This window comes from Schistocerca piceifrons, chromosome 7 (assembly GCF_021461385.2).
Source record: "Schistocerca piceifrons isolate TAMUIC-IGC-003096 chromosome 7, iqSchPice1.1, whole genome shotgun sequence".
Lineage (NCBI taxonomy): Eukaryota > Metazoa > Arthropoda > Insecta > Orthoptera > Acrididae > Schistocerca > Schistocerca piceifrons.
Genome location: NC_060144.1, coordinates 151,480,832 through 151,493,899, shown reverse-complemented (window position 1 = coordinate 151,493,899; position 13,068 = coordinate 151,480,832). Strand labels below are relative to the sequence as shown.

At 36.5% G+C, this 13,068-nt stretch overlaps 1 protein-coding gene across 3 annotated transcripts in view; it reads left to right on the top strand.

The window, feature by feature from the left end:
• LOC124709137 (heterogeneous nuclear ribonucleoprotein 27C) overlaps positions 1 to 13,068 on the top strand; it is a 66,192-nt gene that overhangs the window by 33,140 nt on the left and 19,984 nt on the right. For all 3 annotated transcript variants that reach the window (XM_047240805.1, XM_047240806.1, XM_047240804.1), the window contains one exon: positions 9,141 to 9,231. In XM_047240805.1, the coding sequence (XP_047096761.1) occupies positions 9,141 to 9,231 (91 nt within the window). The remainder of the gene's footprint in view (positions 1 to 9,140; positions 9,232 to 13,068) is intronic.

Below are 13,068 nucleotides of genomic sequence, written 5' to 3'. Positions count from 1 at the left end.
ATGCGTCTCATTCCATACTCAGTTTCTAAATTCTCACTCTATTGTAGTCCTCAAGATTCAGACAGCATTGCTTGCTTGTTTGTGTGCTTGTCTTTGTATGTTCCTGCTATAATGCAGCTACCTTTTCAGTTCCTATGCATAAATATTTAAATGTTGTAATAAACAGTGCTTTTTCATAAGGCCTCTTCTGATGCTCACTTTTCCCCCTCTTAACCAATCCTTAACTCTGCTTCCTTTGTGTACATTTCCTTAATCAGTATCATGACTTCACTGCCTAAATCATTATCTTCCAAGGTCTTCTGAGGAGGTACTCCAGTAAACTGCCAAACACCAGCTCCCAATCAACAAGAGATATACATTATTTTTCCAGTCATCCTCAAACATCCATTGTTTTATTATTTTTCGTAACTCCAAATTTATCCTCCCCATATTTTCCTTGATTTTTCCTACTTTTCTATACGCTGTCTTATGTGGTATATGAAATTGTTACCTTCTTCGCATCCTGTTTTTGTAGTGGAACTAAGATCATTTCACACTCGTGGCCAAATATTCTAATGCTGTTGGTAGGGTTGATTAACTTAAATACTGCATTGTATCCCAATGCATTCATTGCTTCATTGAAGAGTGGGGAATACCTCTGCCACCCTACTCAGTCCTGTAAAGATGCTTCACAGTAATTAATTCCATATGCCATAGATCATATTGATAACCATTTAGGTATGTGTCAGTTATTAGACTACGGAAGCAATTACAAAGAAGTTACAAAAAATACTTTTACATGGTGATCATTAACTGGTTTGTAATAGACTACTCAGTTCTATTCACAAATTCTTCAATGGTGGTAGATTTCAGGAGCAATGTCTTCAATCCACATTTTAAAACTCTTCTGGAGTTTGGCATTTTATTTCCAGGGACGGATAGTTTTACTACACCTGTGTATTTCATTCCTTGCTATGCCGAAGTTAGATTCAGTAGAATGAAGTGTAGATCATTCTCTCAATCTGCATTGTGTGTTAAAGTATGGGAAACAAATACCTGCAAGATATGTGTAAAACTCCACACATTTATAATTACTTTCATTCATGCAATAAGTATTTAATTCCCTTTGTGTCAACCGAAAAAATAAGACCTGTATGTATTGTGGAATAATAACACTGAAATTGAGCAGAGCTCAAATGCTGTTAATTGCCTTGGAATCTCAATTGATTCAAAATTATCCTGGGGTAGCCATATAGAAAAAGTGGGAAGCAGTATTAGCAAAAGAATATTTGTTCTAAGGAAGCTGCGTCTTTGTCTAAACGTGCCAGTACTTAAAGTGGTTTATTTTGCTTTAATACAGTCACATTTCCTATGGTACAATACTGTGGGGACATCAAAGCAAGGCAGCTAATGTCTTCAACTACAAAAGAAGGCAATACGACTGATATGTAGCTTGGCACCCAGAGCTCACTGTAGGCCAAGCTTTAAAAAATTACAGATTATGGCCTTGCCGTCAATATTTATACTACAGTGTGTTATGCATATTAAGGAAAACTATCAGAATTATCAACAGTATGACATGTGACATAATTATAACACAAGAAATAAGCAGGGCCTAGTTTCTTTCTGATGTAACTATAAAAAAAAAAACACAGAAGTGCTTTTTATACAAGTCCATAAAATTTTTTATGCCGTACCCCAACATACCAGGGATCTTTCAATTCAACAATTCAAAAAAAAGTAAAAGAATTTCTTCTTGAGCTCAGCATTTATGAAACTGATGAATTTTTAAGGGAGGCAAAGAATATGGTATGACTAGACTTTGTGATCAGTTTTTATATGCTTCTATATATGAGTAAGTCTGTAATTGGCTAAATTTACTATTTGTGTAATATTTATATTGTATAATATTTTTCTTGTTTTTGTAATTGTGTAGCATTTATACTATGTGGTATTTACTTTTGTAATGCCTCAGATGATCTTTGAGGTCTCTACAACAATAAAAATAAGTCAATCAATTTGCCTCCTTGAGGCCTTACTTCAGAATATTACTACACAGGATGCTGATAGAAGTAAATAGTCAGAACATGTTAACAGATTTCTGTGTCTCAAAAGGGATCATTATTCTTATGGCAAATGCGGCTGAAAATCTTTACTACGTGTACTGCATGCTTTGTTGCATCAGTAGGCATGCCAGAAAACTAGGAATTACCCAGTTTATTTTATATAAGTACATATCAGTAGGTGGTCTGTTTAGAGCACTACAAAACTGGGTGAGAAATATTAGAAATTTTCCCTGTGGATGCTTCTTTGCTTGGCTTGACGTCTGTATCTTGGGGGGGGGGGGGGGGGGGGGAATCTTTCACTGCCCTGCTGTTACTTCTAAATGATTTATCAAATCATCAGTATTGTGTATATTCTGTGCCCTCACTTTGTTACAAAGTTGGCTTTGACTCATGTTGTATGGAACATTTTGGTGGGGGGCTACAAAGTGGGTAAGGACTTCAGGAGCTTCTTCAAAATAAAATGTTTAAAAGTTCTTGTTGTGAATCAAAGCCTAGCATAGGTCTGTTTATGTATTATTTGCATCATAAAAGGTATTGTCTGTTTTGCAGTTGCTTGGGCACAGTGCTAAGTATGGGTTGAAGGGGGACCAGTGACACCAGCTTGGCTGGGCTTTAAGATGATCAGTGTACACACTCTCTGTGTGAATGACATTAAAAGACAATACGTAAGGGAGACCTAACCTTCTACATTTTCACATGACTCAGCTCTGACTGAGTGCAAGTATTGTATTACCCTCCCTGTGCTCAACTTATTTCTTAGTGAAGTTGGTGTCTCTGGTCCACCGTGAACCTATCAGTAGTGCTGTGCTTGGTCAACTGTGAAATACATTGACCCTGCTTGGGTGCAAGTCATATAAAACAGCAACTAATGAATGAATAAAAGAGCACAATCAAGATTCAGTCCAATTTTTGAACTTTTGCTCATCCCACCATCTACAGACGTCTTTTGGTACTATATCCATGACGCATCCTCACTTTACTGTAATTTATTCTCATGATGATGAGTTTAGTATGGTTTGTTTTGTTTATTAGACATTCTATGGTGGGTTAATTTTCCTTGTTCCATCTGAGTGGCACCATGTTGTGTAGCTGATAAAAAGCTAGTAACGTTCTTGCCTGCATGAACAGTAACAGAATTTCTCTTTGCAAACCACTTCGCAAGTTGTTGCAGTCTCTCACCAAATGGTGTTGATCTGGGTTTTTTATTTTCCTTAGGACAACCCTTTTGCTTTTGAATGTTACTGTACTAAAGAAATGTAATTAATGTTTGTGTATAGTATCCACACATCAAACAATGGAAAATCCAGGATGGAATGTAACAATATGATGAAAAGGAAAGTTGCTACTCACCATATAGTGGAGATGCTGGCTCACAGATAGGCACAATAAAGACTGTCACAAATAAATGAAGCTTTCAGCCTTAAGGCCTTCATATCTCTCTCTCTCTCTCTCTCTCTCTCTCTCTCTCTCTCTCTCTCACACACACACACACACACACACACACACACACACACACACACACACACACACAGTACAAGGATTTGTTAGTGGATAGAATTTAATGCTACATTTTTCCTGTATTTCACAAAATTGTCAAATTTTAACCAGAGCAGTAGGTTTTACTGCATTGAGCATTTCATTGTATCTGGTGAACTTGGAGTGTGTTGAGAGAGAGAGAGAATCGTTGCCAAGCTGAGCCCTGCCCTACCCTTCCGACTTGTTCAAAATAAATGTGCTTGATTTAAATAGCTAAGTCTCATCTGTAAATGCAAGAAGACTGCTCTATACTTGGTTAAATAGTGTACAAATGTGGACCTCAGCAGTAGTTTCTGCAAGTATAAGATGGCCATGCATTTTCGAATGATGAATTTGGGGAAAAGATCATCATCAGCTTCCAAAATGGTAATTTAAGACTAATTGAGCCGACTTGCTGGTTAGTAAGTGTTGACAACTCAACAAGAAAAATAACAACTCATAGTGTTCAGATTACTTTCATCTGTAGAGTATGCATGCATGCATGCATGCATGCGTACTTACTCTACAGATAAGTCATCTGAACACTATCAGTTGGATGCATGCAAGCTGAAAAGTTCACAAAGCACATGATGCACTCATGTCTGCACGCATGCACGAGTGCATCATGTGCTTTGTGAACTTTTCAGCTTGACTGCATGTAGCTTGCTTACTTACTGTACACCTGTTATTCCTTCTGTGTTTTTAGCCCACACGCTTTCTGCTTCCCTCAAGTGCCGGCATCTATTTCTCTCCATATCTCCCCCCTATCTGTTTTCTCCCCATACTACTCACTCCATCCAACACAACCCCTATCACTCTGGTCACCTGTGAGGCTGGAGTCACTTCTGTGTGCATCTGTTAAGGATACAGGGTACAGGGTACTTCTCTGGCTCAGTATTATGTAAAAATCAACACCTATTTCTTTCAGGCACTGTTTATAATGTATATGTTTTACAGATGCCTTGTTATGCAATTACTTTTTTCCAAAGTGCTTCCTCAAATTGAGGTACCATTTAACCCAGTGTTACAAATTTTAAGGAGACCAAATTTTTTTACCAGATATGCATGACATGGTGGCTGAGGTACTAGACCTGTTCAGTTCCACCTATTACGTATATTACAAGAATAAAAAAAATCACATCTTACATTCTAATTGTAATAATTTTTTTCCTAATAAAAATGTTATTTTTCTATAATTTAGTTGATTTGGCAATAAAGCTTAGGTCTACTACATAAGTATGGACTACTGCAAGTTATGGAAGGAAATTGGAGAAATCTGAAAAATACAACTTGCAGGAAACTGCGAATGAACACGAGTCCAATTAAACTGTGCCTCAGAACATTCCTGAAGCATAGTCCTCATCCTGCAGCATTTCTTCATCTTCATACTTCCTCTTGGCATTCCTTTTAGCAGTTCTTGCTTCTTTGGTAACTTGAAGAGCGAATTTTTCAGCTTCATGAATCAGTTCTGTCACACGCAAGCAATTGATCTTCCATGTTAGAGCCACATTTTATGCCTAAATTTCTCAGGACTTCCAACGTTCCCATCACTCCACCATTGAAACATCAGTGCATCTAGTACACCAACTTTTAATGTATTTAATCCCTCAAAAACATTTCCATATGCAGTGCTTGAAACTTCAGTTTCTATTCTGAGTGCCCCCTGAAGACATTTACTAAGCAAAACAGGGTCACTCAGGTCTCTAAAAACTGGTTTTATTTCATTCATAATAGGCTCGGGAAGAAAATGCTTATGATTGTATATTTGACTATTTTCTTTTGCTTTTTGGTAACCATATCAAGAATCTGCTCCTTTATGGCAAAGTCGCTGAACAGGGTGGTCATCTGTGGACAACTTACGAAAATAGATGGCCTATACAGTTTCTCTCATTGCTGTGACATCATTCAGAGGTGCAGTTTGTCTAATGGCAAGTCCATAATAATTCTGGAGGTGGTCTATTTCGGTTTGTCAATCTGCCTGGGCCAGACAGATTTTCCATCAAATAGCAACTTCCCTTTCATTTTTCTTTGTAGCTTCCTCAATTTAGCACCCATTGTGTTTTGCACATGTCCAAAACACTTCAGTTTTGTTACCAAGTTATCACCATAACTATTGAATTCATTAATTTTATTGAAAGCTTTAGAGTCCCCATTTCCTAGGTATTTCGTAATTCTAATGTTATAAACAGGCACCGACCTCTGAAATTACACTCCACACCTCCACTGTAACCATCTTAATTATTAAAACACCGATGTTCAGTATTACTTAAGTGTTACCATGACAGGTATGGCAGTACTTGGAGGATAAGAATTCAACATACAACTCCTCCATTCTCCGTAGAAGTAGCACTTAAAACACCATTCAAGGAATGATGTCCTTGACATTGCCGTGTCCCATCAAGTGCAACAGCAATGTCCCTGGTTCCACTAATATTTACAGTTTCTTCTACTGCATGTTTCATAGATGCTTTAGACACAACCGTCAAGACACTCTAAGTATTTTTATGTACTTCCTGAACTTACTGGGAGGAGGAGGAAGCTCCATCAAACCACAAAACATTGAGCACCCTTTTTTCTTTTTCCTATTGCATACACTAATTTCAAATTCACATCATATGAATCAACAGCAACAAATCCACTGCGAACAGCACAAAAATTTGAATCACCAGGTGGTGTGCCATGTGGGAGTTCCTTCCCTGAAGAACTGATACATAGATTGTCAACAGTGTGGCTTGCTATGTTTGTGGACTGGTTACCACAGAATTTCCTTTCAAGAGTTTCTTGATGTGTGGCGGAGTTCATATTTATTGCACAGTAAAGGATATGTACTTCCACAAATATATGTAGCACTTGGGCAACATCTATTCAGTAACACATCAACAAACTGCTTCAGCGAAACAAAAGTAAATACTAGCAAAGATAATCATTTACAGACATTAGAAACCTGCACTGTTACCAACATATAAAATGTATCATATGTATAATCGCGGGAAACAAAGTTCACAGTTCTCTTTGAAATATTGGTTTCTGTAACAGAAATAAAGGGGATGCGGCAGCATACATGACCGTAACTTCAAAATTTGAGATAGATATATCTCGTGGAATGTTTCCCTGTATTATATGCCATTTTTAATTTGGAACCCTATAATGTATATATCAATGTAATTGGGAAAGACTTCAGAATTTAATAAAGTGATAAAAAAATTAGATTTTTCCACTATTTATAAGTACCATGTATCGTTACAGGATTCATGAGTAAGTTAACAAAGCTTTCATTCTTTGTGTGTATGTTGATATCTCAGTACCTCTACTAACTGGCGAATTGTCTCATTAATACCCAAATTACTTATGTAGACCTGTTAATGCATATAATATCTATTATGTACGATATATGTTTGTGTTTATTGAACTAATCTGAATAGTCATCCTTCATTTTCCGTCAGTTGTTCTCACACCATCCTCAGTCTCATAAAGTAACTGATGTTTTCAAATTACGCAGATGTGTCACGACAAAATTTGACTTCACGTATGATTCAGTTAAAAATTAATTTGTGATTGATGTTTCAACAAGACAGCTGGTAGGGGCCAGTTGCCATTATCCAATCATAGTTTTTTCTCTAGCACCACATGTTTGCTCTGTTGCCTGTTTCGTAGATACATGCAGTGCCTTGTGGAACATGGCTGGCTGCATGCTGGCAACACTGCCCCTGACAACTGCAGTCAGAGTAATTTGAATCAGAGCATAGTAGTCCAATTTGAAGCATGGATTAGAAGCAGTGTTATAAGTAGCTAGTTTCTTGGCAGTCAAAGAGTTGAAAGTGTTTTTGGATGACTCCTTTCCTTTTCAGGTTTTGGCAGAGTAATAACTGCTTATGTACTTTCAGTGTATCAAGTGGTTGTAAACTGTATTAAAATGAAAAATTGTTTGCATGCTTTGCTCAGGTTTTGTTTGCTTACAAGTCAGATAGCATCTTGTGTTGTGCTCTTTCTCTTCATTTCCTCCCAGTCAATTGAAAGGAGGCCCAAGACAAATTTTCTTGAGAATTTACCTTCAGTGTGGAGTTCCGGTGTGGTTATTGCACAATGGAGAAAAGTAAAACACCTTTGTCTCTGTAATCCAGGCACTGTGTAGTTCAATTAAGAGCTTCAATACACAAGGTCTGATAAATGTTAGGTATGGACAGGTTTGTGTTTTGTAGCTAACTATTGTGATTTGACATTGACACTTTGATTAAAATGCTGTTTGAAGTTGGTCCATATGATGGAAGTAGATAGTGTTACTGGTTTCTACACCACACATTTTGGCATGCAGTTTGCCTTGAATGTGTGGAGTCACTTCTTCACAGAGAGACAGTCTGTCTAATGCACTATATAAAAGTGACACAGTAGGTTGAGAATGGATGGTTATGCACTGATAAGATGTTGGGACAGCTAAGTTTTTGATATCAGTGAAATGGTAAATAATTCTGTAGATCTAGTTTACTGTGGAATGTTCTTCTCAAAAGCTATTATTATTGCATTGTCTCCTAGGTATTTGCTTTTAGGAAAATACTACTTAAAGTTGATTTAGTTGTTCTAAATGTTTGCCCTCAGCAGTCACAGAACGTCTCATTGAACACAGTGCCGCATTTTGTGGTTTAGTTTGCTATGGTAGCACCAAGTCTTCATACCTTTACAGACTTTAATTCCCCCTTTCATCTTTCATTATGGCTGAGTTCCACCATAGTTCAGAGTCTGTGTTAAACTGTAGGTCTCCCTGTGACTGGCTGTGGAAGTCAGTTGGAAGGGTGGTTGATGAGAAAGGAATACCACATCAGGACGATGCATAATAAATAACTATGATGTTAAAACCAACCTTTGGATTGAGGACAACTTTATTTCATGGTAATGTTAATTTGAATAGTCCACTGTTGCTTTATCATCAAAGATCGTCGTCGTGTGAAAAACCATTTTCTTAACTTCCGTAATCATGTACAAGTCTGACAGGTGACTTGTTCTGCAGTCATTAAGAGATTCAAATCATTTTGTCTAATGTAATGATGAACATTGCACTCACTCTTGATATGAGAGGAATGGAATTAAAATTCTTAAGAAATCAGCCATTTTCCATCGGATAGTAATTTCATTTGAGGTGAATGCTGGTATGCTGTGAATGAACGATTAGTCTTGCCATTCTTGGCCAACCCATGCTACTCATTTATAAATTGTCAACTTGTGACTGCAGATCATCTAAGTTAAAACTTACCTGAAGACAGAAATCTTTGCCTTGTTAACATTCCAACCATTGTCTTACCTAACATAGCCCAGATGTTGCCCAAGAACCTCGTTAGTCTTAGATGTATGGCCACTGTTTCTCCAGCTATTATTATTACAAAATAATTTTAAATTCCTGTGTGAAAAAGCAGCAAGTAAATAGAGAGAATAATGGAATTGTATAATAATAATTATTATTTATAAATATTTTAATTTCGTGCTTAATGAATGTTGAGTACTTGGCATTTATGTTTATAAATATGTTGCCTGACTTACGAAATGAGGCTCTGCAAACAAAATAATTATGGCTGTCCAACATGTGTGCAGGATACATCAACATACGGAGGAGCGAGGACATATGGTGCTGATGGAACAACTGCAGCAGCAGGAGCGTACTCCGCCCACCCCCCTGTTCCAGGTGGGAAGGCATTTGACTATAAAGAGTGGCCTTCATCGTGACATGCTAGCCCGCTGAAATTTGTGATGTGCTGGTGAGGTTGAGCAGTGTTCGGCCCCAGGCGCTGACTAACACCCCATGGTTAGTGTTCTGTTTGTTGGAGTGCTGACAAGTTTGTAGAACTCAACTTGATTCCTGTAATGAATCGGTGAAAGTGACAAGGTATAAGAGACATTAACTGACTGTTGCGCACACACAGTTATAGGCTCTCCACTAGTATAAAATGGAATATGGTTCTTTTTCTTTTTAAATTTGACTTCCCCCGTGAAATTAAGTTCACATCAACAGCTGTACAACAGTCAGTTCATTTACAGGTGCAGTAAGTAGTGTTAACATAGTTACAGTCAGTGGTTGGAGATCAATAGTGTTCAGCTTCTTCGGTCCCCTGAGTTTGAGTCAGCGCCTGTGGGTTGAGATTGTTTCTATTACAAAAAAAGAAAAACTAAAAAAATTACCGTTTTAGTAGAAGTAATACACCGAAAATGAAACTGTGCTTTCGTACAAGATTGACTGATGTACATAATTAGGTAATTTGTAAAAGTGAAAGGCTTATTATGAATTATTTGGTTACTTGGACTTGTCCCTTATTTTTAGTATTACTTCATATGTACAAGAATTGTTAATGTTTATTTAAGATTTTTAAATCTTTTATTGAACAGTAATTAAAATTGCCTCATGTCAGACGAGTGTAAAGAAGCGTACATGATTTTTCCACTGTGTAAGAAATAAAATTTATTTATGAAATCATATACAGTGCTTAACTTGCATGCACAGTACAACCATTAATTCGTTGATTTAATTGAATCTGCTTTTATGTACGTAATGTATTTGCTAACTGGCAGTTTCACTTTTACGCACATTGTTTTGTTTTTTAATTTTAATTGGAACTTTTTTAATTTGTATTGTACTGAAGTTCGTACTGTCCTTTGTAGAGCTTTTCCAGAGAGTAAATGGCTAAAGTTCTCAATCCAGTAATTGTGCTTTTCATTTCTTCTCCCTTTTTCTTTGCATGATTTCAGGCAGCTTTATATATAAATCTAAAAACAACATTGCGAGTACAATAGGCCCACACATACACTTACGTAGTATCTTAAATAAAAATGCTGCATGCAAGTGGACAAGTTAAAGTAACTGGATAATTGCATAATGAAACTTTCAGAAAGTCGGTTGTATTTTGTTGATGTTCTCAAGATTTTGTAAAATCACAAATTTCAGCGTGTGTTCTCTTTTAAGGTATTGTTTAATGTTTCATTGTTTCCAGGATGCTATGCCTTGAAAGTAGAACTGAAATGTTGATAATTAGGGGCCAAATGTTGTACTTGCAGTGTAGTGTTTTTAGGATCTACGTAACAGCATTGAAACAGCTGCTTGGGACTCATGTTAGGAATTCAACAGTTTTGTATGGTCAGATATAATTGTTTAAAGATAACTAATTAATAATAGACACTGGCCATACTTTGCTGATGTATTCCTATGAATTCTTTTTTTAAAGAACTATAGATACTAAGACAGTAATTTGTCAATAAGTTTTCATTATATGTGACAGTTAAATCATATAAATTACTTCTACTGCTTTTACTCATGAGGCCCCTAATTTTAAGAATTTAGTGGTCACCAAGTTCATACTGTACTTCTTTTTTGCAATAGTATGAGAAGTTGGAAGAACTTGCTGCTTTGTAAGTATCAATGCCATTTTGAATTAATAACAGCTATAGCTTTAAAGGGGAGGAGATATTGATGGCAATGTTTGTCCCCCCCAAAGATTTTATTATTGGAACAGAAGTGTTTTGCACATGGTTATTGAAAATTCTGCAATTGTGACACATCAGATTTATGGGCAGAATGTCGATTTGTATCAGAATTGACAGAAAAATGAATGTTTAATATTCTTATGGTACTTACTGTTGCAATAAATCCTTTTGGAGTGTAGGTAATTTAATTGTCTCAGCACCCATGGAAATTTTTGAAATGTTTTCCTTGTCAAGTTGAAGGGGGTGTTCCTCCACTGCTATAGCCACTGATAGTATAAAATTTGCATTGCATTTACTGTTGAGAGTAATTTTTAACTGTATATTGGAATAAAAATTGGGACAACTCAGCAGGGCATGAGGTAACATGTTATTTGCCACTAACAAATAATGTTTGTAAGTAATTGCTCTAATACCAGATTTAGTATGGGGTACAGTAGATACGTGTGGGTTAAGACATTTGATTTTAGAGATAAAACTAAATGACTTTGTATTAAGACATCAGTTGTTAGTAACTCAATGGATTGTCGTGAGTTGTTAGTTACCAATAAATGTATGTTTGGTGCCAGTAGGTACTGACCCTGTAGGTTTTTGAAATAATACTGTGTTGGTGAAAACTGTAAAAATATCATACTAATAGGTATTGTCTTTTGATACATTATGCTGCAGAGCTGGTTTGCTGTCAGGGGAAGAAAGTTTACACTGCTGAGAGAGAGAGAGAGAGAGAGAGAGAGAGAGAGAGAGAGAGAGAGAGAGAGAGAGAGAGAGAGAGAGAGAGGGGGGGGGGGGTGTCTCTTGCAGGTGTAAATTTTCTGGTTGTCAATCTTTAGAAGGGCAGCTTTCAGTGCTGATGTCTTCACGTAATGGTGCCAGAAAAATTGTAATGATTGTTTTGTTTAAGTGTAATTTAGTCAGTTACAATTAACAGTGCAGTAATCTCCCACACGACAGGCTGTACGTCATATTTTTATTTAATTCTGTAATGTACTGAGGTGAGGCTTCACTGACCAAAAAGCACTCTGCTCTCATTCCCAGACCTGAACTGATCCTGCATCGTGATTATATATGAATTGTTGCTTACTCTTTGGATAGGGTTTCTGTGACCCATTAAGATCTTAGTATACATTCTGGGATTTTTCTCCTTCAATTACAATCACTCAAGATCCTGAGGTGCTGTCTTGCACTGCAAAATAAAAATTTAGTAATGAAAAGGAATGCAATACCATGAGGATTATTAGTGATATACCAAGACACCACGACCTCTTTATAATAACTTACCATTGTTGAAACTTTTAAGTATTTAGATTGGTAACGGTGTCTGGAAAATGTGACGGTGGAAATGAAACTACTTCACAACTTTCAGTGACCCTCACATGCAAGGAATATTCAGGGTGGCAAGGAAAACCTGAAATTCTCATGGAAGTAAATTTTACATCGAAAGTTTAGGGATTTCATAAAATAGGGATTTCATAAAATTTTGAGGAATTCTTTTCTAACTTAACATGAAATTTAATTTAGTAAGTTATGAAAATCATAAATTTTAAAACACTGTTTCAAATTGTTAATTATAAGAATATTATTTCATACAAATAATAGATTTAAAAACTTTGGTTAAACAGTTGCTAATGGCTATTATTTATGAACTGAGAGGAAAGAAAAGTTACTGTAGTATGTGCCCTCGCCCCCTTCTTATATTTAAAAGATTAATTTTGGTAGAAAGTGATTGACAGAAGTCCGCCTCCCAGGCCTTTCCACCTTAGACAGATCGAAAGATTGTTGAAACTGTTTACGTAGCCCTATTGATGAGACCTGACGATGTCATCTGTTTCAGTTTAAAGTCCACATGCCTAAATATGTGAACAGCTGTACCAGAGAGATGCTTCTGAAATGAAGAGATTTTTATACTTCAGATGAAAAATCCGATAAGTGACTGTTCAGAATTGAGCATTGTTCATTAAATGTTCAGGAAATTGTATGCTAATGAAGTTGAGGGAGAGTAGCGTAGAAAACTAATTATTTGGTTTATTAATAGCTGCATGTCATTGATCTG